The following is a 26128-nucleotide window of genomic DNA, read 5'->3' as shown; positions in this document are numbered from 1 at the left end:
CACCACAGTGAGATGGACAGCAAATAAATTTATCAAACAAATAAGTATATTTTAATCTCAGTGAACTTTTGGTTCCAGTCGATTGTTTGATATTGTCAACCTTGTGTTATGTATTATTGCTATGTAATGGTAATAATTGTTATTTTGAACATGGCTCAGAATCCTCCAGCAAAGGTATGATTTAGCCCTCTGGAAAAAAAAACTCAGGAAACAGGAGTTGCTAGAAGCCTTGAACGAACTTATTGAAGGAGGGTATCCAATAGAATTTTCAAAGCCTATCAAAAAATTTCTTTATTTCAATTTATGCCTAGCACAATTTATGCCCAGCACAGTTGCTTGAGTCTCTTTCTCACCCTTTCTACTTTCCCAGAACTTATATATTCTACATTGGCTTTACATTCTGTTGACACTCCATCACAGGCTGATAAAGAGCAACTGGTCTTTGGGGACAGAGTATTGAGTCACAGGAGTCTATATATGTGTGTTTGTGGGTCTATCTGGTCTGTTTCTTTTGTTAATTGATATTAAGTGTTCCATAAAGTAATGCAATTTTATTTTCTAGCCCTGTAAACTATGCAGTACATCAATTGTAAAAAGAAAGAAGAAAGACTACACTTGGTCTATAAACCGCTGATGAGCCATGGAAAGCTCTGCAGGTCTTCTTGGCATAGTATGCAGCCAGCTTTCCTAAATGTCTGTGAAGATTCTCAGACATCCAGGTCATAAGTTGTCTCAAAGGAGCTTTTTTTTTCTTCAAAAGGCAACTGGACTGTTGTTTTTTTTTTCTCGAGGAAGAAACCCCCCACCCCACCCGCACACATACAAACTCCTCTCAGAACTGATGACGTTTCTTGGATGAGAAGCGAAACGTTTTCTTCCTTCTTCCTCAAGGAAAAAAAACCAGTCCAGTTGCCTTTTGAAGAAGGAAAAAAAAGCCCCTTTGAGACAACTTTCCTAAAACATCGGATTTCACGGCTGGGATTTAGAACAGATAGAACCCATCACGTCTGAAAGACTCCAGTTGGAGGTGCCTGATATCAGAAAATGTTAAAAAGGCATCTCTTTTAGTATTTAGCGTCATCGTCGTCGCCACCGAGGCGTATCCCTGGCCGCAGGCATTACCTCCCTCCCTTGCAAGGAGAAAGGCACTTGTAGCAACTGTTGTCCTAGCTCGGCTTCTGTGTAATAAACTCGCGAGGGCTGGCGTGTTGCACAGCCTGCCGCCGCCCTTTCTTTTTTTTGCTTCCAACCAACCCTGCCCGGGGGCGGCTGTTTCTTTCGGATAATTTTCATTTTTCCTCCTTCGCTCATCTTTCAACGTCAGTGGGAATTTCCAGCTAGGAAGTGAGAGGGAGGCGAAAGTGCGGCCGAGGAACGAGCGAGAAATGGGCGGGCAGCAGGCTGGGTGGGGGGGGGGGGAGGGAAGGAGGTGCGAGGCGCTCGGGGTCGCGCGCCCAGGGAGCGCGCCCGCGCCCGCCTGTCTGTCATTGCGTGGGCGGCTAGGCGGGCAAAGGAGTCCTCGCGGGACCCGGAGAGGCGACGGCGGCGCGCGGGGCTTCCTTTTTTTTTTTATTTTTATAAACTCGACGAAGAGCCCAGCCTCGGGCAGCTGCTTCCTCCCGCTGCGACACCACCCATCCCGAGCAACCTTTGCGCGGACATGGCGCTCTTTTAACCGGGACTTCTCCACCACGGTCGCCTTCCTTCTTCTCCTTCTCCTCCTTCCTTCTCACCCTGCGCCGGTCTCCGATCCGAGTTCCTCCTTCCTTTCCTGGTCGAAGGTCCCCGGGAACACCATTCCCGAGTGTAAGGTGAGCCCGCGGAGAGTCCATCCCCACGACAGGCATGTATGCTCCGGGCTAGCGGGAAAACCCGCCAGGGTGCGCTTTGGGTGCCATGCGGAAATGTTGCGAAGTCGGGAAAGAAACTCTGTTCTCCAACTTTAGAGCGCGATGGGGTTTCTGGCGAGCGAAGCGGTTCTTTTCTTTTTTACGATCCCCGGATTTCAGGTGGCCCAAGCTTCCCTTGACAGCTGCCGTCCTTTGGTCTTCCCAAAGGGGCTGGGTCCTTGGAGTGAGAGACCGGGTGCCACGGCAAATCGACTCATCCTTCAGCCCGGTTGACAAGGCTGCTTGGGTCTTTTCTTTCGTGTTTGACCTTATGGATTATATAGACGTCGCTTTAGCCTCGGATGTTGGGGGGTGGGAGGGGTTTCAGTTAGGATTAAGTCTAAGGCAGGGGTGGGCAACCTTGGCTCTTTTATGACTCGTGGACTTTCTAGCTGGCTCAGGAATTCTGGGAGTTGAAGTCCACGAGCCATAAAGGAGCCAAGGTTGCCTACCCCCCCCTCTAAGGTGTGAATGGCTTTAGATCTGGCACCTTCTTTTAGTTGTAAGGTAGATGATCTGAGGTTGACTTCTAGAGAGGCCATAGCATATGCAGTATGGAAAGCTGTATTTTGTCACATTGCTATGCATTTGTGTGTGTGTGTGTGTGTGTGTTCAACAGAATTTTCTACTTCCTCATTCCTTTGTAAAAGACAAGACGCTATTCCTTGTTCACAGAAACTTTCTGGAGCACATGGTTGGGGCCTTCCCTAAAATGATGTATCCAGTTAATACAGTTGCAGCTTTTTCTTTTGCCACAGATTCTTCTAGGGCTGCCAAAGACCGATATGCAACTGGTAAAGCTTTCCCCATAACTTCCTCTCTATTTCAGGAACAGCCCCAGTCTGCACATGGCAGCCTCAATACATCATCACGTATGTTAAAGAAATAAAAGCTTTGCGGGGACAAGGTCGCAGCCGTCTTTGACAAGGAGTGCAGGATCTTGCGGGAATGTGATCAGGTTTCTCATCCTTGGCATTGTTCAGAAAAGCCCCCCCCCTCAAACTGAACAGGCCAAATCAGTGAAAGTATTTGTATTTCAGTTGGCATCTTCACTGATACTGAAAGTAGTTTTTTAGCTGCTGGGATGAATAAAGAAAGACAACTTTCTCTTACAGTCATGTAAACATTATCTCTTCTGAGCCAAGATTTTATTTAACTGATTTATTAGACTGATGCTCTGTCTTCCCGCCAGCGACTTAACATTGTATGTAAGATGATTTCTTCCAAATTTTCTCTGAAAGAGAGAGATAGGCTAGGCTGGGAGAATGACCAGTTCATCGTCATGCAATACAATTTTATGGCTGAAGAGCACTTGAACCTGAGTTTTCTTATCTTTAATCTAATGCTTTTAATGAATTTAACCCAACATTTACCGGTAATCATGGTTCTACATGCTGATTGTCTGCAAACATGGGGTTAGGAGCAGAATATTGCTTTTCACTGCTCCTATGTCACTGTCAATTTTTTTCTCAGATGAATGCAATATTTATCATTGTTGATATGACTTCCTCTAAGTGTGAGGCCTAGAACTGTTGTTGCATTGTTCTGCCAAAAGAGATCTGATTCTTAAAAAGGTCTGCGAAGAAAGGAAAGAAAAGAAAATCAATATACGAGTAGAAGTAAAAATGATTAGAAATGGACAATGGACAAAAATAGGTCCAGTATGTTTTTCAGTGCTTGTTCTGCTTTGGAAACTTCTAATATTTTGAGCATGAGCAGAATATGTCTACTTAAATGAAGTGGGGAAAATCACTCCAAAAGTCAGACATCTGAGTTCAGGTTTATAGTAATCTCTAATACTGGTAAGAAATAATTATTATCACAACATAAATAGGAAGTTTCCTATAAAAATACATTATATAAGCAAGCTATTTAAATCTCTGCTATTTCTTGATACCTAAATTAGACTCTTTTCGCTGGGTTTTTTTGATGTCAGTGTAATTCCAGCATGCAGTTTGATGATAATTATGTGACATGAAGTCATTGCTAATTCTTAGTCACCACGTAGATAGATTTACTCCATGCTGATCTGTTCCCAACCTTCAGCTCTTCCAACAGTGTACCCATCACCTTTGTAACTGAGTCCATTCACCTTACTACTGGTCATCTTTTTCTCTTTCCTTTCACCTTTCCCATTGTTAGAGCCTTCTCTGGAGAAAAATGCAGTCTAGGCATTGTTTAAATGAAGCACATTTAAGGAACTACTGGTATGCAGATGGAGCTGAGATGGGATAGGTTAGGGGTAGGCAACCTTGGCTCTTTTATGACTCATGGACTTCAACTCCCAGAATTCCATGAGTCATAAAAGAGCCAAGGTTGCCTACCCCTGGGATAGGTGAATCAAGGCGTATGACTTTGCATATTGGCCATTATTGTAGATTGTCGAATGTCTTGTTGGCATCATCATGGCAACATGAAAAGTCTGTACTGAATATAAATAGGAGATGTATGTCAGTGCAAGTCAAGAAGTTACATCTGCCTTTTAAATACAGCATTAGACAAGGGATACATTAGACTTGAGAATGGAGAGAAAGGACATTGTGAAGTCTGCCCTCTGTTAATTCATGTATACTGTATATTCTGAAGTAAATTGTGTTTTTCACATTATAAGATATTTTGGCATGAAAATATGATTTCAGGAAAAGCTGAAATTTCATATCGGATTGTAAAACATTTCTTTCATTGCAGCTGAGCTTGGCAGGATTTACAAGATTGAGATATTAAGCTTTCCTTAATAAACAGCATTTCTAAAGATACTCAGTAGCGGTTTTGTATTATTAATAACAGATACTGACTACTTACATGTTCAGTTTTATGCAATTTTTGTATATCCCAGTTTTTGTCACTTCTGTATTAGTGTTCAGTATATTGTTTCTAAATTAAAAATACCTCTCATCTAAAACATATATGAAGCTTTGTTGTTTTTTTGGTTAGTTCTTCACAAGAGTTATTTTCTCTATAATGAGTCTGTTAGAAATGATGAAATTAAATAGAGCATGCCTTTGTCTTGTATCAACCTTGAATTTTAATCTATTTCAAAACTCTGTTGCTCATTTTTTAGTCTAATACTACTAGGATTCTGAGGCTGACAGTTCTGTGTTCCCCAACTGGTACTGATGGGTCTGCTATCCTTTGATTGAAGATATGATGTATCCATAATTATCATTGGTAACCTCAGCTGCCTTGCATATGCTAAAAATAATTAATGAAGACAATAACTAATACATAAATAAATAATAAAGCTAGGTAGCAAGATAGAACTGATATATGAAAATTTCCAAGATTACAATAACTAAACAGACAAAACTAACTTTTTTTTTCCTTTGTGGTCTTTCTAGCAGTCAATAGTTTGCAGTGCATTAAAGAGATATTTTGCATAGTGGTACAGTGTCCTAGGTGTACACTGTGTCATATATTTTATTCTATCAGATGAATCTTCCTAATTTAGTTATATACAAAAGTAAAACATACAAGGCTTCATTAACTGTGTGAAGATAGAATTTAAATATAAAAACTATACTTTAGATTATACAAATTTCAGTATCCTCTTCTTAAAACAGTAGCCAATCAGATGCCTCCAAACATTAACATCCAAAATATGAAATTATAGCTATTCTGAATGCCAAAATATAATATTCAAAAGAATTCTGGGTTCATATAGGAGCTGTCCAGCTTTCTTGTTAACAAGAGCTTCTTATGATAAATGGAAAATAACCAGTGTTTACCTCTGGGAATGTTGTTTTTGAACAGTAAGTTTTCATAAAGGTAAAATAATATTCTGAGCTACTAAAAACAAAATGAACATGCATGGCTTAATAAAAATTACACTGGGCATTTATAATTCCGGGTTTTGCCAATCCCGGTTTCTGGGACAATGTAAATTAAGAGAATGAAAAACATGTAAAGAATAATTACATGCTCTTTAATTCATTAAAAAAACACAACACCATGCAGTGTCTGTATTCTTATCTTTAGTCTTTCCTTAAAAGGACCTTCTTTATTGGGTTATCAGGCAACATTATTGAATTACAGGTAGTCCTTGATTTATAACCATAATTGAGCCTGGCAATTATGATCATAAGTCGTGATGGTCATAAAGCATGTCATCACATGATTGACCTTATTTTACAAACTTTTTTGGGTCAGTCATTAAGCAAACGCAGTGGTCATTAAGCAAACATGGCAGTTGTTAAGCGAATGCTGCAGTTGTGAAGCAAACCCATTGTTCACTATGGGCCAGGTTTTGCTAGACGTTTTCCAGCAGTAAACGCTGGTTTCTGTCAAAACTCTTGTAAATCATAGTCACATGACTGCGAAGTGCTCAAATGGCCAGAAATGCAGGCTAGTTGCTGAGTACCCAATATGTGGCCACGTGACCATCAGGGGGCAGCATTGGAATTTTGAAACCAGGTCATAAGTGGCTTTTGGGGGATCTGTTGTAATTTCAAGAAGTCACTGGCTATAAGTCAAGGATTACCTGTATAGGGACGCGGTGGCTCAGTGGGTTAGGACGCTGAGCTTGTTGATCAGAAGGTCGGCAGTTTGGCGGGTCGAATCCCGAGTGCTGTGTAACAGAGTGAGCGCCTGTTACTCGTCTCAGCTTCTGCCAACCTAGCAGTTCGAAAGCACGTAAAAATGCAAGGGATCACTACGGTGGGAAGGTAACAGTATTCTGTGCGCCTTTGGCGTCTAGTCATGCCGGCCACATGACCACGGAGACGTCCTTGGACAAGCGCTGGCTCTTCGGCTTTGAAACGGAGATGAGCACCGGCCCCTAGAGTTGGAAACGACTAGCACGCATGTGTGGGGGAACCTTTACCTTTACTTTACCTGTATAGGAGTTGCATTAGTTCAATGTCTTGTATTGATAAAGAAATAAAATGGTATGCACAACATTGACTAATATTGGAAGAGACATTAGCCAAAATATGTTGCATTGATAGCCAAATAATTTTGTTACCAAAGAAACATATATTGTTAGCACTTCCAGTGTTTTAATCAACCTTCGAAGGTTGTCTTATTGCATTATTACTATTTCCTTCCTCTTCCTAAGAAAAATACAGAACTAGATGGTAGGGAATCCATTTTGCTTTACACAATCTCTTCATTTGATGCTAACCAAGATTTGTTTGTGAAATTTGGGGTGGTTTAATTTGATTTCTGCATGAATTTTAAAGAGTTGACTGAAATTCTACAACTATTTTTGGAAGTTTTTCAAAACAGTGGGATAGAAGGAGAATAAATACAGTTCTAAAGAATAAGTAGATTAAGAAATTTGTTTCTAGATACAGTATATGCTTTTAGATATTTGATACTATTGAAATTTAAAATTCATATCTTTCTGTAGGGGTTAGATAAATGTTTTATTTAAAAAAATCAAGTTCCTGTTTGCATTTACATTTACATCTCTTCATTTGTGATATCAGTGTATTGAAATTTCATTTACAATGGAAGTAATTAAGTACTGACCATGGTTGCACATACTGTGCATTTTATTCTTATTTTGATTGAAAGGCATGAAACTTTCATATGTGTACTCTACTTTGACATTGAGCCACAAATGGTTTGCATGTACAAAAAAGCAATTTGCAGTATAACTGAAGTGTTTGTGTACAGTACGTTAAACTCAAATAAAGCGGGTTTATTTAGAGTCAAATGAATAGATAGAAGTTGTGATTAGTACTTTACATTTTAAACTCTAATCAGTTTTGGTTGATTATGTGGTTACAAATTAAGGGAGATGAATCAAAGAATATAAGTATTCATTATTACTATATTAATTTTGATTGCAAGATTGCAAGAAAGAATGTGAAATAATATATTGACAAGATATATTCTTCTTTTCAAAACAATTATAATTTATAATAAATTTATATTATTCTTCCAGAGTGATAATCTATATAGGTACTGTGGCCATTTTACCTATTTATTGTTGGATTGATCAATTATATATTTTAGAAAACTATTTTTTTAAAATAAGTTGTAAACTCATGTATATTTGGAAATATTGTATTAAAATTAATGATAATTATTTCAAAGTAGATGTGTACAGAGGTCATATGGTACTTATTTATGCTAAATGACTATATATGGCATATTTATTTTTCAAATTATTTAATCCATTCTTGAACATTATGCTATTTTAATAAGCAGTAGAATTAGCAGTAGAATTTTTAGGATGTGATAATAAAAGCTTTATTTTCTACCAACCAAACTAAAATTATTTATTTAAACTAGGTGTTTTGGATTGCATTTGGAACTATTTAAAAAAAATGTGTTATAAAAATTGCAACTGGAAAATTCAGTCATAGTATACCAATTCAAAATGTGTATACCATAAGAATTATGAAATAAATACAACTTCTGAAAAGTAAATTCTCCCTATTTGTCAATCTTACAGTAAAAGGAACTATAAAGCTGGCTTGACTGGTTTCTCTAGAAGAAGTAACTAATAAACAAAAGAGGAAAAAACTTTTGAATCATAAGGTTTTCTGAAGAACTGGGACTCTGTGATACATTTAAAGACCCTTACAAATTTACACTATGGATTTCTAACTAGCTAGGACTATGCTGAATAGAAATTTAATTAACATTTAACACCAAATGGACTTTACCACCAAATATGAGACCGCTTCCATTCTGACTCTCTACAAATGAAAAACCAGGCAACCAAAGTTTCAAAATATGATTTTAAATCATCATTGTTCAGTTAACAGATGTTTTTCTTACTTTGTTTTTTATTAAGGAGTTCTGATTTTTAATTTTATGAAGCATTCTAGCAATCTTATATTTCTTCGATGATTTTTTAAAATAATTGTCTCGTTATGTTGCCTATTGTAGTACAAATGTTAATTTGATAGGAGATACTGGCTAGCCTTGTTTAACTTTTTTATATTTCTGAGAATTACATGCCATGCTTATTAAGTAATCTTAAGTTTATTTCCTTTCCAACAGCAAATGTAATGCTGCCCCAAATATCACATTTTTCATTACAGTTGTTGCATTTTATATGTACCAACTGAAATGATTTACTACAATCCATATTCAGTGTAGCTTGATAATATACTTCTTTAATTTTGCCCTTTGGAAAGATAGAATGATTTTTTTAAAAAAAATATCAATCCGTTTTAAATACAGAGTTCAGCCACTTTCTGTCATAAGGAATGTAGAAACACATATAATATTTGACACTGATATAATTAATATTTGAAATGTTAAAATGGCTGAGGTTTATATTATAGTATTTATAAATAAAATCTAATATTTCATAAATTGGCATTCTGTCCTAGTTCAGAAATTCCTGAACTACAAGTTCCAACATCCTTAGGAAGTATAGTCCATGAGGATTGTTCAGAGTTGCAGTTGAAATGCCAAAGATTGTCAATAGTCTTTTAATTTTTTTATTTTTGAACTATCCCATAGAACTTAATAACGTATTTTTAATTAAGATATATACATTTATTTAGTCATAATGCTGTTGCACACTTACTAAACCACAATATAGTGCAAACATAAATTTTATATGCACCGGGGAACCAAAAAAAGTCATATGGCTCATTTTATTGCTGTGGTCTGGAACCAAACGCAAAATATTTCCAATATATGTCTGTATGAAGCCGTTTCTTTTGTTTTGGTATTAATTTGGACAGACATTACTGCATTTCAATAATCTATTAGTTTTCCATAGATTAAAAAAGTGGGCAGAGAAATGTGAGAAATATATGAGGGCTACATGTGTAAGTTATTCAATCTGAATCTGCAAAATTTAGTACATGTAGCAAGGTGATTGTTTTATAAGGCTGCAACTAAAGAGCTTACTGTACCATCATAAGTAGGCACACTGAATGTGAGGATGGTTAGGTCAAGTGATGGGGTGGGTGGAATTATATACACAACAAATAAAAAGAATATGTTATGATTATATCATGTATAGCAAATCTGAGCAACTAAGCAACATATTCTAGAACATACTAAATATATAAATGCAGGTCTTGTTTTTCAAGAAGAATAAAATCCTATGTATAGCAAGGCATATCCCTACTTATAATGGGAATGACCTGCGAGATGGGGCAAAGAGCTGCTGCTTAGGGAAGTTCCGGATAAGACACAGCGTACCTTGCAATGGCATAGTGGGCAGAGCAAGGGAGTTTATAGGGGAGACGAATCTTCTCGATAACTATGGCAAAATTTGGTTTAATTAACTGTAAAACTCCACTAGAACTTTGTCTACTTAAGAGCAGACTTTGTAGCTTTAACATTATGTCACTATTTTCTTCTTCCCTTCCTTTCTTCCAGTTTAAATTTATTCCCAATCTCATGAATACATTCTTGGATAGTTCTAGAGAATTCAAAACTTTGTTCATGATGTTCCAAAATTATGTAAATCAGTAGCCATCATCACATTTTGGGATTATGTGTTGTAAAGAAGCATCTCCCAAGTTTAGCTTCATTAGGTAAAGGTAAAGGTTCCCCCGCACATACGTGCTAGTCGTTTCCAACTCTAGGGGCCGGTGCTCATCTCCGTTTCAAAGCCGAAGAACCAGCGCTTGTCCAAGGACGTCTCCGTGGTCATGTGACTGGCATGACTAGACGCCAAAGGCTCACGGAACACTCTTACCTTCCCACCGTAGTGGTCCCTATTTTTCTACTTGCATTTTTACATGCTTTCGAACTGCTAGGTTGGCAGAAGCTGGGACGAGTAACAGGCGCTCACTCTGTTCGCGGCACTTGGGATTCAACCCGCCAAATTGCCAACCTTCTGATCGACAAGCTCAGCGTCCTAACCCACTGAGCCACCGCGTCCCTTTTAGCTTCATTAGATAAACCCAAATTATAATATGGAATCCTTGGAGCTTTCTGAGCTTGGTTGCTTTCTTGCAGATGTTTCATTACCAGACTAGGTAATGTCTTCAGTATTACAGGGGAATGGGGTCTGCTCTCTGTTTATATACAGTAGTTTGCCTGACAGTGGGGACATTGTTTTTTCCTATGTATTTCCTTGATTAGGCTGTTTTCTTCTTGATTGTTTGTCCGAGCTGGTACTTCCTTGATTAAAGTATTGCTTGCTACTTGATAGTTTGGTGTTTGTTAATCAGTGTCACCACCTCCTTATTTGGATGTTGACTGCTGATGAGAAGATGTTCTGATTTTTACATGACCTTTTTGGTGACAGTTTTCTATGAATTTGCAATTGGATAGCAGTTATGGATAATTATTGATTGATGGTTATGTACTATCATTTTTTACTCCTAGATAGATTTTTTTCCCTGATGATTTGTCCCTAACCTGGCCTTTCAAGTCTTCCAGTGGTGCACTGCTGGGTATCCTCATCTTCTCTTTCCTTCCACTTTGCTCAATCTTAGAGCCTTTTCCAGATAGCTAGGGCGTAGTGTAGGATAATTTGAGCCTCCTCATTTGTGCCTTGAGTGAGAACTGTGGATTGATTTGTTTGATGATCCATCAATTTGTGTCCTTAGCTGTGAGTGTTACTCTTGAGAGTATTCTCTGGCACCTGCTTCTTTAAAATCTTTCCTTTGAATCTCAAGTTTTTTTAATGAACATCATAACGTGGTAATAGTTGAATGTGGGCTAATGAATGATAATTGTATTTAGTAAAGATAAGGTACTGAAGGTGATGAGGAAAACTAAATGAGGAGTAGTGTAATGCTAAGTAGGAATGATCTTGGCAGACAAGGAAAAGAGGCCTGTGGAAAAGTCATGTAAGAGACAGCATAGCCTGTAGTTGCATGGTCAGTGGAGCAAAAGTCTCTGAAGGATTCACGTTCTCAGATTGTGAATGTGATGGTGGGAGAATTTTACTTTCAGACTTTCAAAATTCTGTTAATGTAGTTTTACAATAAAGTAGAATTAGATTGTCTGGTTGTGTGTTCTGTCTGCTCTGTCTGGTCAGCTGACATTAATCTGGGTCTCTTCTGAGCCTCTTGGATGTCCATTATGTAGCTGCAGACTATGCTGTCTCTTATCTCAGAGGTCCCCAACACCAGGGACCGGTTCCGTGAAGAAAGGTTTTTCCACAGACCAGAGAGTGTATGGTTTTGTGTGCTACCTGCATCTCACGGATGTGCGGACCAGTTGCTGGCATGCCGTGGCCCAGTACCAGTCTACGGACCAGGGGTTGGGGACCCCTGTCTTATCTGACCCTTCCCTTAGCAGCAGCTCTTTGCTCCATTTTGCAAGATCTTTTTCATGTGCCATTATAAGTAGGGATATTTCTTGCTGTACATAGGATTTTATACCTCTGAAAAAACAATACCTGCATTTATATATTTAGGATTTTCTTGAATATGGTTTTGAATGGCAAACCTGGCAAAAAAGTAAAAAAAAATGCCCAATTTAAGCCAGGTGCACCAACAAATATACAATCATTCTCCTCGGCTGGCAGGAACTCTTCAAGAATCAAAGTTCTGTAACAAGGAGGGGAATACCATTTAGCTTTACATTATATCACCTTTGTTTCATGGTAATTGCTTCCCTTATTTTTCTGAGAATAATTTAAAATCCTGGTTCTGGAATATAAAACTCCAAGGTAAAGGTAAAGGTTCCCCCGCACATGCGTGCTAGTCGTTTCCGACTGTAGGGGCCGGTGCTCATCTCCGTTTCATAGCCGAAGAGCCAGCGTTTGTCCGAGGACGTCTCCATGGTCATGTGGCCGGCATGACTAGACGCCAAAGGCGCACGGAACGCTGTTACCTTCCCACCGTAGTGGTCCCTATTTTTCTACTTGCATTTTTACGTGCATTCGAACTGCTAGGTGGGCAGAAGCTGGGACGAGTAACAGGCGCTCACTCTGTTACACGGCACTCGGGATTCGACCCGCCAAACTGCCGACCTTCTGATCGACAAGCTCAGCATCCTAACCCACTGAGCCACCGCGTCCCTTATAAAACTCCAAACAAACAGTTTAATTTAAGATGACAGAAAATTAGAGTCTTCTAGCTCCTTTTCTGATGAACAGGTTTTTAAAAATGCATAAGTTTTCAACTACAGCTCACATAACCAAATGGTATTTCTAACCAATGCAAACAATGTGACATCATTCATAAAGGATCGAGTAAAAAATGTCTACAGACTTCAGCCAAGATCATGCCATACTGACTCCCAAGAAATTCAAATTCTTTGAAGTGAGCAAAAATTAAACCCCAGTGCCATCTCTACTCTGGAATTTCCACTGCATCAGGACTTTTCCATGACAAGACAACAAACCTTATAGAACAGAACGTATCTCTTTGAAGGAAAAGAAACAAACTGTCCATGCTTCTGCAAACATATACTCACCAAAATGGAAGGACTCTGGATTGGATAGCATTTCCCCAGTTGGAACCTATGTTCATTTGGGGGTCTTCCTAGACTCATGGCCCCTGCTTGAGAAACAGGCAGCAGCTTTGACTAGAAGGCCTTACCAAAGGCCTTTATCTTGAGTATCAGCTGCACCCCTTTATGCACCAGGAAGTTTTTCTCATAGTCATTCATGTATTACTCACCTCTGATATCTCATTTGGATTGCAGCAATGTTTTCTGTAGACTCCTTGGAAGCTATAGCTGACTTGAGTAGTTATGGTTGTATGGTTGCACCTTGGTAAGCTCATATTACACAAGATATGCTAGTTACCATTTGGCTTTCAGGTGCAATGCAAGTTGTTGATGGTTATCTTTTAAAGCCCTATAAATCTTATAGCTGTTTATCTCCAACCTCTCTCCAATTGTTTCTGCCCATTCCATAGAATCCATCAGGGTTGGCATGCTTCAGATCCCCTCACACTCATGGAATGTAATCTTGTGAGAGGCCTGAAGCATGCCTCCTTTATTGCCATTCTTCCCCACAAGATCCACATGGCTTCAGCCCCACAGTTCTTCAGGAAGGCTATAAAGATCTGACTTTTCCAGCAGGTCCCACCCAGTGGTGGGATTCAGCCAGTTTGCACCACTTCGGCAGAACCAATAGCTAATTTTTTGTTGCCCAGGCACAGAATGGACTTTCAGAAGCGGCATCCAAACAGAGAACCGGTTGTTCACATATTTGAATCTCACCACTGATCCCACCCATTGGATTTTGTGAGGGTCCTATATGTTATGATTATTTTAATTTTTTATTCCCCAAACATTACTGTTATATTGTGCTTTGAAGTTGGGTCCATCTTCAACACCAGGTTTTTTCAGGGTTGCTTGAAAGAGACATGACAAATTAGGATTCTGGGGTCCTTTGTGTTGTCTGAACTTGGTTGTTTTTTTGCAGATGTTTCATTACTCATATAGATAGGGATTGCTGTCTGTTTATATACAAGTATCTTGTCTTCACTGTTGGTGGGAGTGTTCTTGATGATTCTTTGATTACACTGTTATTTACTGTTTGTCTGAGTTGGTAGTTCCTTGATTAGGTTATTGTTTACTGTTTGATTGTTGGTCTGATATTAAACTTGACCGTAATCTTTGCTTGTCTGGATTTTGATTGCTGACAAGTAGGTGTTGTGGTCTTCTGGCTTTTTGATTGTCTCTTTTGAATAGTATGTAAATGTTGTTTATCTGTAGGTTCGGTTGATGGCTGATTTGTCTGAGTGCCAGATTTCCATAAATTCTGTAGCATTTTTGGATTTGCCTTAGTCTAGGATGCTCAGTTTCCCAATTGAAACTATGATGAAGTCTGTCCATGTGTTGTGCAATTAAGAAGTTTTCATTATGTGTTTGATTGCTTGTTGGTTGATTGATGCGATCTGATAGTCTTCTACCTGTTTGTCCTTCAAAGTGGCTGATAGAGTCCTTAACATTGCATTGTGTAGATGACTCCTGTTTTTTCTTCTGCGGTTACTGTGTCTTTTGGTTAACTTAAGATGTATTGGAGCGCTTTAGTTGGTTTGTGTGCTACAGTGATGTCATGTGATGAAAATCTGTTGGTGGTTTCTGAGATAGTTGTTATCCCTTTCACAGCTTATGTTGGTTGTGCTGTAGTGGGTTGAGTGGTCAGGCACTTTTTGATAAAGTTGTGTGAATATCCATTTGTTGGAAAATATATAGATGATCTGTTTCCTTTTTCTTATGTTCAAAGTTGCTGCAGTGTGTTTCTGCTCATCTAAATTGCACTCTTCCTTGTCTTGTGGGAAATTGGGTTATTACTTTGGTAATGGAACTCTTGCTTAGTGTGGGTGATTTTAAGATAGACTTGTATTTCTAATTTGCTGTTGTTGCTTCTGCTGATGAGGCTATCCAGGAAGGTATTGTTAGGAGTGTTGGGAATTAGGATAGTTGGAAATTAGACAGCGTATATATTTAGATGATGATGATGATGTTGATGATGATGATGATGATGATGATCTGGCCCCATGAAAAAAGGAAAGAGAAATTATTTTCACTTCCTCTATTTCCAAATTTTTCTAGACTGTGCTAAACATATAAGCAGGTTTATTGTTAGCATATAATAATAAAAATGAAGTCCATGTGACATATATTGTTTCTTAATACTGGTAACATAATGAAATTCTCTACACTGTCCGTACATAAAATAAGCCAAATATTAAACCATATGATGACTTAGTGTGATACATGAATCTAGCCACTAAAATCTAAAATGCTTTATTCTCTCATTCCATTCTGTCCCTTCTAATTCTAAAATTAAATTTAGGATCAAAAGATAGAACAAATATAGAAAAATATCTTGGTTTTTTTTATTAATATCTGTTTGTATTAGATATAAATATAATTAATAATATTAATATATTAATATTAAATTCTCAGTAATTCATCTAGAAAGGCAAAATTTGTAATATACTTAATTTCTTTTGTTATTCTTCAAAGAGCTGGTTAGTTAAATTAAACCAAGTATTTTCTAGTAAAAAGACAAGTTATTAATATTACATTTAAAATTGGTTGTATCTTAACCAATGGAAGGCTGCTGTATTCGTTAACTTTTTAGAACTTAAAATCGTGTGCATTGGTGCTTGTAGAATATAATTATGTCTCAGATTACTTCTGCTTTTTTGATGATCTTTTTTCTAATACTTTTAATTTACATCCATGTATTGCTTATTCTTGAATCATCCAAAATTACATCAGATTCATATAATCATACCTATTAGTTAGAGACTTGGGACACTTTTATATGGAAATCCCATGAGTAAAATCTTTGTTGTAATATGTCGCTCTGCTCTACAGCCATGGAGCTTATGCAAGAGCACTTATGCTGCTATGTCTCAATTCCTTCTAGGGAAGACTTACGAAGAAACACATTTTTAGAAATTCTGCCTTGGCATGCTGTGACTAGAACTATTCTTGATGTTGTATTGGTGAAATGCGTTTGTTCCAAACTCAAACGGACTATTGCTCAGTTACAGTCATCCTGCAGCACTCTTTATGATCAATCTTGTGTTCATTGGTTATCTTTTGAAGACCCTTCTTTTTTCATGAAACAAAACACATTTTGTAAACAAAACTAGCTAGAGAGTTATTTTAGCATAAACTTAACAGGCTTTATACAGATGGCATCTTATTTTCTCATTGGTTGTAAAAAGCAGTTCTGAAATATTTCCCTTGTATCTTTTCTGTGGTGCAGCCTATCCTGTGGAATGATACCTTCCAGCTCCCCATAATTTTACTGGCCCTGTAAGTGTTAGTCTTCAAAAAGGTTTTGAAGATATAAAGATAACAGGATGTTAGATAAGCTCCTCCTGAGAGGTGAAATATATACTGGTATACCCCAATTGTGTGGTTTGTTGATGGTTGTTTTTGTTGGTTGGGGATATAGGTGGTTTCTTTCAAAAATGAGCAAAAACAACAGAGACTTTGATTTGCAGATGCCATCTTTATTTTCTTAGATTTTATAGATGCTGGATTATCTGACAAATTTCTTTCTTATATAGATGGATTGTTTTTCCTCTGAATTTTGTTCCCTCCTACTGCCAATAATTTTAGTATTAAAATTAGTCATTTTGGTCATTTGCTAACTATGTACTGAGTTATCCATGCCTGGTTAATTGTTTCAGCTCTCAGAATGGCAGATGAGAATTCTTACCTCTTGGGAATGGGAGAACATCAGGTGAGTATCTGTACCCAATAATAGTAATATGGAAATATTAAAGTGTGAAAAGCATATTGTTATATTCTCGCTTTAACAAATGAAGGCTGTCAGAACATTGTATATTCCACAAAACTTTTAAAAGATGCCTAATTCAGACAAAATACATCAGGTATCCCATAATGAAGCATTAAAATATCAGAGGTGTAGCATAGTAAATGAAAGATAACAATGCCTAGACATGTCATTGATTTAGTATGTTGTACCTCTGATATTTTAAAAGCTAAGTAAATTTCCCATTGCTGCCTATCAGGATGGACACACAAATTCTCATCATTATACTGAGAAGCAACTTTTCAAGAAGTGGGAATACCTTAAGAAAGATTTTCCTTATTCCCTTATTCCTTTAACCTTAAGCAATTTGAGTAAGAAGCCAAGCCAAGGTTTGGGGAAAGGGAAGAATTATTCTTTATTATGATCCTGTTGTCTTGAAACCAATTTTCTTTTGATACTACTATTAATCACACTGGATCAGTGACTGTAGGTTCAGGTTTTTTTATTTTTATTTTTTCATTTCTACCAATCTTGGGGTGGGTGGGTTAGTTTTTGGTTCCTTTGAGTCATTGTTGACTCCTCGAGTCTGCCTGATCAAATTTCAGCAGTTTTCTCAGGAAGATTTTGGAAGTGGTTTGACATTGCTTCCTACCATAAGGCTGAGAGAAAATGAATGTCCCATGGTTGGTTGCCCAGCTGACTTTGTGCCTCAAGCAGAACTAGAACTCATAGGTGTCCTGATTTTAGTCTGATGCCTTAACTCCTAGACCAAACTGGAGTTAAGGAGCTTTTATGTTAACATTTCTGTCACTTGTCTTTTTAGCTAAGATCACTGTACCCCTTAATTTGTATATTTATTTCAAAAAAGAAGTTTTCTTAATCTATACTCTAGAATTAGTTTTATAGCTGTCTGATATCCTGTTTAAAAAAAGAGCTGAAAGTAACACAAGAGACCAGAGAGTCACTTATTCTACTAAAGACGTGAAATAGACTTTTTGAAAGCAGACATAGAGTTTATTTGGTATTGCGTTTTTAGGTTAGTGTATCCTGAATGAGTCATAACTGTAATTTAGATATTTCTTCTTCTGTTCATTAATGAGTGGGAGTTGTAACTTTTTGACACTGATGAATCTCTTTGTATATGATATTGAAAGTAGTGAAAGGCTAAATTTCCAAATAAATAGCATCCACCTACATAGATATACTGCCGAATTGCTGGAAATTAGTTTGATCATCTGCACCACAGGGAGGCAATGAATATGGGTAAGGATACTAGTCACAGTGCCCATTAGGCTACCCATCCCAGGTAGCTTTAGTTTTTTATTCCTTTTTAAATTTAAAAAAAAGCAAAGGTGGCGTATTGCAAAACAAAGTGCCTAAAGTGAGTCTGACTCTTATATGAGCTATGATTTTCTAAGAAACAAAATAGTGGTAAAAAACAAAAAATGCTAGAGGTTCCAGCCTTTTGCATTGTTTAGAAGCATGCCCACTTAGTCCCCAAAATGAAAACTTAACAATAAACTGATATGGCATAAGGTATTGAACTGATGACAATGACCAACTTCAACACTTCATATTTTTGTAAATCTCTATGCCTATCATCATTTCTTTGTGATTTCATGCACACGTGCTATAAAACGTGGCCCAATGATACTAACCTCGTGTATAAACAAATCCTCTGAAATGTGGAACAGAAACATTGATGTGGGAAGTAACAGAAGAAAGAGAGAGAAGTGGAGGCAGGAACGGGATAATTCATAGTTATTTCAGGAGTATTTAGGGTTTTTTTTATATAATGGCATATGGGATTAGGTCGTTGAATTAAAGTTGTCTTTGAAAAGGTATAATCTCAATATATTTGAAGGAAAGGAATGTGCAGATTTCTCTGGAAGGACTAGAGTTTATTAGTTTTTACATGAATACATAATATATAAATTTACTACATTTATCTCCAAGGGACCCCTGGGGGTCTTCCCTTATTTTGCACTCAACAATTCTGTGAGATATCTTGGGTTGAAAGACAGTGAATGTGAAACAGTCTTAAAACAGCCGCTCACACTTGAAATGGATATTTAATGAAACATGTGCAAAGAGATTTAAAATGAAACGTTTTGCAGACCCATATTGTTATATAGGTAGTCCTCAACTTACAATCACAATTGAGCTCAAAATTTCTGTTGCTAAGTGAGACATTTGTTAAGAGAGTTTTGCTCCATTTTGCAACCTCTCTTGCCACAGTTGTTCAGTGAATCAGAGCAGTTCTTAAGTTATTAACACGTTTGTTAAGTGAATCTGGCTTCCCCATTGACTTTGCTTGTCATAAGGTCGCAAAAGGTTATAAAATGACCTCGGGACACTGCAACTGTCATAAATACGAGTCAATTGCCAAGTGTCTGAATGTTGATCACGTGACTATGAGGATGCTGCAGTTGTAAGTGTGAAAAAGGTCACAAAGTCATTTTTAGTGCTGTTGTAATTTTGAACAGTCACTAAACAAATCATTGTAAATTGAGAACTAGCTGTAGTTATATAGTATTTTTTGTACTTTTTTTACCTAAACTGCATCGTCAGTTTAACTTCAGTATGTTTGACCACTGAATTATAACATGTCATCTTCCATATTGATTGGTTCACAATCGTATTTGGACTTTTCACTGTCAGCTATACTAGATGGTTAAGAGAGGACAATTCAAACCAGATACTGTTAATAGCTGGATGGTGAAGTAGCACAGACAGTAATTGTGCAGGATAAAATATAGCCACCCAAAAGTTGCAGGTAGTCTTCAACTTACAGCCATTTGTTTAATGACCATTCAAAGTTATAATGGCCTGAAAAAAATGACTTATCACCAGTTCTCACACTTTTGACCACTGTAGCATTCCTACAGTCTTGTGATCAAACTTTGGGTGCTATATTCACAGTGATTGCAGCATCCCACAATCCTGGGACTGTCACTGGTAACCATCCTAGGGAGATTCTGGCAAGCAAAGTTAATGCGGAAGCCAGATGCACTTAACAACCACCTGATTCACTTAACAGCTGTAGTGGTTCACTTAACAACCATGACAAAAAGTCATAAAATGGGACATGACTTGCTTAACCATTGCCTTGCTTAGCAGTGGAAATTTTGGGCTCAGCTGTGGTGATACGTTGAGGATTACTTTCATAGTATTTGATTTTTAAATTAGTTGTTTATAAGCTGAAATAACTAGACTTACTGAAAATGCAAATATTCTTAACACAGGTATATACAATGGAACATTTCCCCTTGGGGATGAATCAGCTGTACAATAACACAAGCATGATTTCAACTGATCTGCCACTTCGCACAAGTAAGAGCCATTATTGCTTGATTGATAGCATTCATTAATGATAACTATATATACTGATCATGGAAAGGAATTTTTGCAACAACAACAAAAAAAAAGGATTGTGCTTTCAAATCAACATTTTCTGATCCTGTTTATATTATTACTGCACAGTTCTTTCTTGTATTTGTATGTGTTTTTGTGTGTAGGAAAAATACTTGGGAAATTTGGGGACTTCCTGAAAACAAATATTTATTTATTTATTATTTATTTTATTTATTTTAATTCCATTTATATCCCGCCCTTCTCCGAAGACTCAGGGCGGCTTACAAGCTTAGCAGTAGCCTTCATTCTATGTATATGCCTGCTTATTAGGGCTTTCACACACACCCCAAGCGGCATTATTACAAAGTCAGCTTATTGCCCCCAACAATCTGGGTCCTCATTTTACCTACCTCGGAAGGATGGAAGGCTGAGTCAACCTTGAGCCTGGTGGGACTCGAACCTGCACTGATTGCAGGCAGCTGGGGTTACTTAAGGAGGCATTAGCCCTCTGCTCCACCAAGGCTCTTTGCAACTGTGTTCTTTGCAACTGTGTAAAGATGACAGGAGTTTTTCCTGTTGTTGTTGTCATTGTTATAATCTGCTAGGCCTATTTCCCCAAATTAAAACACCACAGATGAGTTAAGAGCAAACCTGCATGATTTTAACAACAGTGCAAGGACGTATGAATGATTTCCATTCTCCCATTCTTTATTAGTTGAAAAATGGGAATGGTAACTTCTTGTCTGCTTCAGGGAAATGTGTGAACTCAGAGTGTATCATGACTTCCTCTTTGAATATTAATTTCTTCTATTCTTTATTTATTACATATGAAGATGATTGGAAGATAAGGCTATTGTTGAACTTTGGGTGTTTAGCTATTTAGCTTTGTGAGCCATGGTGGCACAGTGGTTAAAATGCAGTAATTGCAAACTAATTCTACCCACTGCCAGCAGTTCGATTCTCACCGGCACAGGGTTGATTCAGCCTTCATCCTTCCGAAGTTGGTAAAATGAGGACCCAGATTGTTGGGAGCCATAAGCTGACTCTGTAAACTGCTTCGAGAGGGCTGTAAAACACAGTGAAGCAGTATATATAAGTGCTATTGCTGTTGGTATTTCATTTAGCATTGCCAAAGCCCAGAAAACCTAAGTGTGCATATAAATCATGTCCATGTACGTATATGAGGAATCTTCAGGAGGAAGGACAGTTTCATAGGCTATAAGGAACCACAGCAGGAAGAATGTATGAATTTCCATGGGGAAAGAGAGATGGAGATGTTCAGAGAAGAAAGGCAGAAGCCCCCATTGTTTGGTGGTCAGAGAAAGAAACTTAGGAACAACCTGCACTAATGGATAAAGCAGTCAAAAATGGGGGTAGGAAGTTTATGTCTTCAGACTTGCAAGATTTTGTTAATGTAAAGGTAAAGGTTCCCCCGCACATGTGTGCTAGTCGTTTCCGACTGTAGGGGCCAGTGCTCATCTCCGTTTCAAAGTCGAAGAGCCAGCGCTTGTCCGAGGACGTCTCCGTGGTCATGTGGCTGGCATGACTAGACGCCAAAGGCGCACGGAACGCTGTTACCTTCCCACCGTAGTGGTCCCTATTTTTCTACTTGCATTTTTATGTGCTTTCGAACTGCTAGGTTGGCAGAAGCTGGGACGAGTAACAGGCACTCACTGTTACGCGGCACTCGGGATTCGACCCGCCAAACTGCCGACCTTCTGATCGACAAGCTCAGCATCCTAACCCACTGAGCCACCGCGTCCCTTTTTTGTTGTTGTTAATGTAGCCTTACAATAAAATACAATTCGATCATCTTGTCATGTTTCTTGGCATGGTTTACTTTTTTATCCATGAAAGGTTGTTATGTGGCCTTTTGAATCTTGGACCTGTTTCCCTAAAATTAAAAAAATGATAAACACATGACCAAAAAATTTAAAATAAAAATAAATAAAAAACCCTCCAAGGGCAGAGTTGATGGACCACTAGGTCTTTTTATGCTGTAGTTTTCTATGTTTCTAAAGTTCAAACATAATTTTAAAATACAGGGCTTTAAAGATTTATTTATAGATAGCAGAAAAGATACAGGAAAAAGAGACATTTTGTCAATAGAAGAGACTATTTACAGCTCAGGCTTGAATTGTGGCAGCCTTGATGCTCTCTATGCTTGGTTGTTTTCTTGCATTGATGATGTTAGCTAGTTGGGTAATGAAACATCTGCAAGAAAACAACCAAGCCCAGAGAGCATAAGGAGCCCAAATAAATATTTTGTTTTATTTTCAAAGCAAATGATAAGTTATAGTGTTAAAAGGAAAGGAAAAGAAAGGAATACAAACTTGGTTTATCTATTTAAGGTTCACACACACACACACACACACACATACATACGTACATGTTTGTTATTTCTGGTAACTCTGGACTTTTGCTGAGTAAAACTAAGTGGGAAGGTTTTAGAGATTGTAGATAAGATGAGATATGGGAAGAAGAGATATTCTGTTGTAAAAATCAGAAAAGGTGATAAGTTACTGAAATTGTGCTTGTCTTGGTACAGAGGGAAGTCATTTCTTATCTCTTAGTTTTTTATTACTATTTTTATCCTTTTTAAATTTTGTACTGACACTTAATTTTTTTAAATTTTTTATATTTGTATCATAAGTTTGTATTAGTTTTTATCTAATCTTTAATAAAATTCTTATCAAAATAATTTAAAACATATATAAATATCTAGCAACAAAACAGTTTATGTAAAAAATGAGCAATTTCAGAAAGTCTGCATTTCTTTTGTCTAAAATATTTACCAGAAAAGGAAGTATTTTTAATTGCAATCCCTTTGGGCTATGAATTGTTCTTTAGAACATCTGGTTTCTACTTGCCTTAATATCTTTTCAAGTCATCCCATTTAAAATCTTTTAAAATCTTTCATTTATTATTTATGCCTTATTTGTTACTGGATGTTTATTTCTTTTGGCTTTCTATATTATTGATTATTGTTGTATTTTTTAATAAACTGATTTATGGTTTGAAATTATTCTTCTTTGTGTATATAGTGATTTGTGGACCTAACCTGGATTGAAATTGCAATTTTTTGTTATTGTCTTGCATCTGTGCCAAAGTACAAAATGACTGACAATATAAGTAGTTAAATAAATAATTGCAAGCTATTTGCTTAGAAATAGGTTTTTAGAATTTTTATTGTTAAGAAATATATATAACTATGTCTATATGATTGTACCACTATTTTATTTTGTTAGGATTTTTCTTTGTTGAAGATATCAACCAGGAATTTTAGTCATACTTATGTCTTCGGTCTCTTAAAACATTATTTGCAAAACGTCCTCAGAAATAGCATATTTGTATGAACTCTTTTGTTTTCTTCATTATCTTTTTTACTAGCTGATGGGCCATATCTTCAGATAGTTGAACAACCTAAACAGGTAAGTGAAGAGCATTGTTTTCTTTTTTAATATTGAAAGGTTAATAATTTAGCATAGTGAAAGCCCAACTATTTAAGATAATGCTATACAAAGAAAACACACTTTATACAAAATTTTATCATTAAGATAGTATGATTATCATAATAGATGAAAGTCTTGTGGTCTTAAATCGTCTATTCCACAAATTCTATGGGATCTTCTTACCCAAACTTTATCTCCTGCTTATAATATCTATATATCTATATTTATATGTCTCCATATATGTATTAAGTATATTAATTACAATAGTAAAAACTAATACAAACTAAAATTAAAGGGAAGAGAATGGAAAGAAAGAATAAAAAGTGCAAAAAAAAGAAAGAAGAAAAAAGAGAATATAATAAAGAAAAAAGTGACTTCCAACCATTATAATTATAAAAAATTTTAATAACATTTTACCCCATAAGATTAAATAGATATCTTTTCATCCCAGATTGCATTCCTTATCTATAACTAAATAAAAAAACATCAACTTTTCCATCATGATGTCAACAAAAAGTCATAAAGTATTGACAGAACATTGCAAAAATATACCTTGATCAAACCAACTGTTTATTCCATCCTTTTTCTTCTAACAGTCTTAATCTTTAGTTCAATCAAATATTGTCACCAGATTTGATAGCTCTTTAATTCTTCTTTGTTCCATTGCATACATTTCTTTTTTTTTACAAATTTTATTGATTTTCTAATATTACATTCACATATTTGAAAAGCAGCGTGGTGGCTGGATAGTAATAATTCAATTACATACAGATATCATTAGTACAGATTTCAGATTGCTACCATAAACATTTCCTCTCTTTTTCCCTTCATATGTACTGTCTATTTGTGAATTTAAAGACAGGTTTTATCCTATCAATCATATAAAAATAACTTTCTTACATATATCCATAGTTTTTATTTTACACATATTCTAGTTGATTTCACATACAATCTTTTAGACAATCAATGACCTAATAAATTTTTCAATTTTAATTTCCACTAACATTTAGATTTAACGTTTGATATTTATCATTCCCAAGATTTTTAATATAGTCCCAATTCATCTATCACCATTCCTCACAAAATCTAATATTCAAAATACACATCCCGTTTAATTAACTTTTCACCCTCTGTGTCAGCAATTTACAATCAGGTGACCCAGATACAATATGATATCCTTCCTTTTTGCTGATTTTCAGTTTTGTTTTTTTAAGCAGTAATCAATTTTTTTTATTTCAGTATTTAATACTTCCTCTCTTCCTCTTTGTATCTGCTATCTCTTGCTTAAACTGATAATTTTTGTTTTTAAATTTCCATTATAGACCTATTTATTACTTTCAACAATAAGTTTTTAGCTCGTCTACATTATTCACCTTTACATGACCTTTATGTACAAATCAATATTCAAATTTACTATTAGTATTTATACTGCTAAATTTTAATGACCAATTTTTTTCTTTATCTCAGTTCATAACAAATTCTTGTGTTCAACATGCACATCTTATCTATTTAAGTACATTCTGTTTTAGATTTCAATAAGATGGTCAAAACTCCATTCTTCTTGAGTCTTATTCTGGCTTTTTTCCTTTGCCAAATCATCTTCCATGTCCTTGTTTTTGGGTCATCGAACCAATCTCCTTGTAATATCATGTATATTAATTGATATTGGCAAAACCATCTGGTCACCATTTTTTTGAGAGGACTGGTAGATCTAGTGGGTCATCTCTTTATTCTTCCATATTGTAGTTGTTCTGAATTGTTCTGACTGGGGAGAGAGAGAGAGCAAATCTCCCAACCGTCCATAGCGGCTGCGTGGCAAACCAGAAGTCCCCATTGAATACATTTCTTCTAGACTTTAACAAGCTTTTTTTGTAGATCCAATAAGAAAACTTTCCAGATTATTTTCTTGGTTAATCTTGGTTAAAATTAAAGTTTTAATTTTTAAAACTTCAGCCACTTTTTGCAAAGCTTCTTTTCCTAATCATTATGTTGGCCTGTCATTTGTAGTTCTACATTCTGTACTATTTTTATTGTACCAGATAAAATTTGTTCCACGTTTAATTTTTTTCATTAATATTTTAGACATAGTCTCCCTAAAGAAGTAGACATGTTTATAATGGAGTTGATGTTGTGCTTACTAACTTCTGACTCCATTTTTCAAATATCTCCTTTAATGTTTCTGACGTTACGACCTTTTGTATTAGTCTGTAGGCCCCAGTATTAATTGACACCAGGCTTTGCCTTTTTTCTTCGGCTTAAAATCTTTAGTTTCCTCTGGTCTCCTGTTTCTAAAATCATAACTTTTTTTTATTATGACTTTCATTCGCCTGGATAACCAAAAAAAGTCTGTTTCCCAC

The 26128-nt window shown here is 36.5% G+C and overlaps 1 protein-coding gene across 1 annotated transcript in view; it reads left to right on the top strand.

Annotated features, from left to right (window-relative positions):
- Nucleotides 1-1426: 1426 nt before the first annotated feature.
- NFKB1 (nuclear factor kappa B subunit 1) overlaps nucleotides 1427-26128 on the top strand; it is an 81461-nt gene continuing 56759 nt past the window's right edge. Inside the window, exons 1-4 of the mRNA XM_083367822.1 lie at nucleotides 1427-1811; nucleotides 16880-16932; nucleotides 20211-20298; nucleotides 23710-23750. Of these exons, the coding sequence (XP_083223948.1) occupies nucleotides 16888-16932; nucleotides 20211-20298; nucleotides 23710-23750 (174 nt within the window). The 5' untranslated portion in view covers nucleotides 1427-1811; nucleotides 16880-16887. The remainder of the gene's footprint in view (nucleotides 1812-16879; nucleotides 16933-20210; nucleotides 20299-23709; nucleotides 23751-26128) is intronic.

The sequence above is a fragment of the Vipera ursinii genome (genome assembly GCF_947247035.1).
Source record: "Vipera ursinii genome assembly, chromosome: 7".
NCBI classification, from domain to species: Eukaryota; Metazoa; Chordata; class Lepidosauria; order Squamata; family Viperidae; genus Vipera; species Vipera ursinii.
This window is presented reverse-complemented; position numbering and strand designations above follow the sequence as displayed.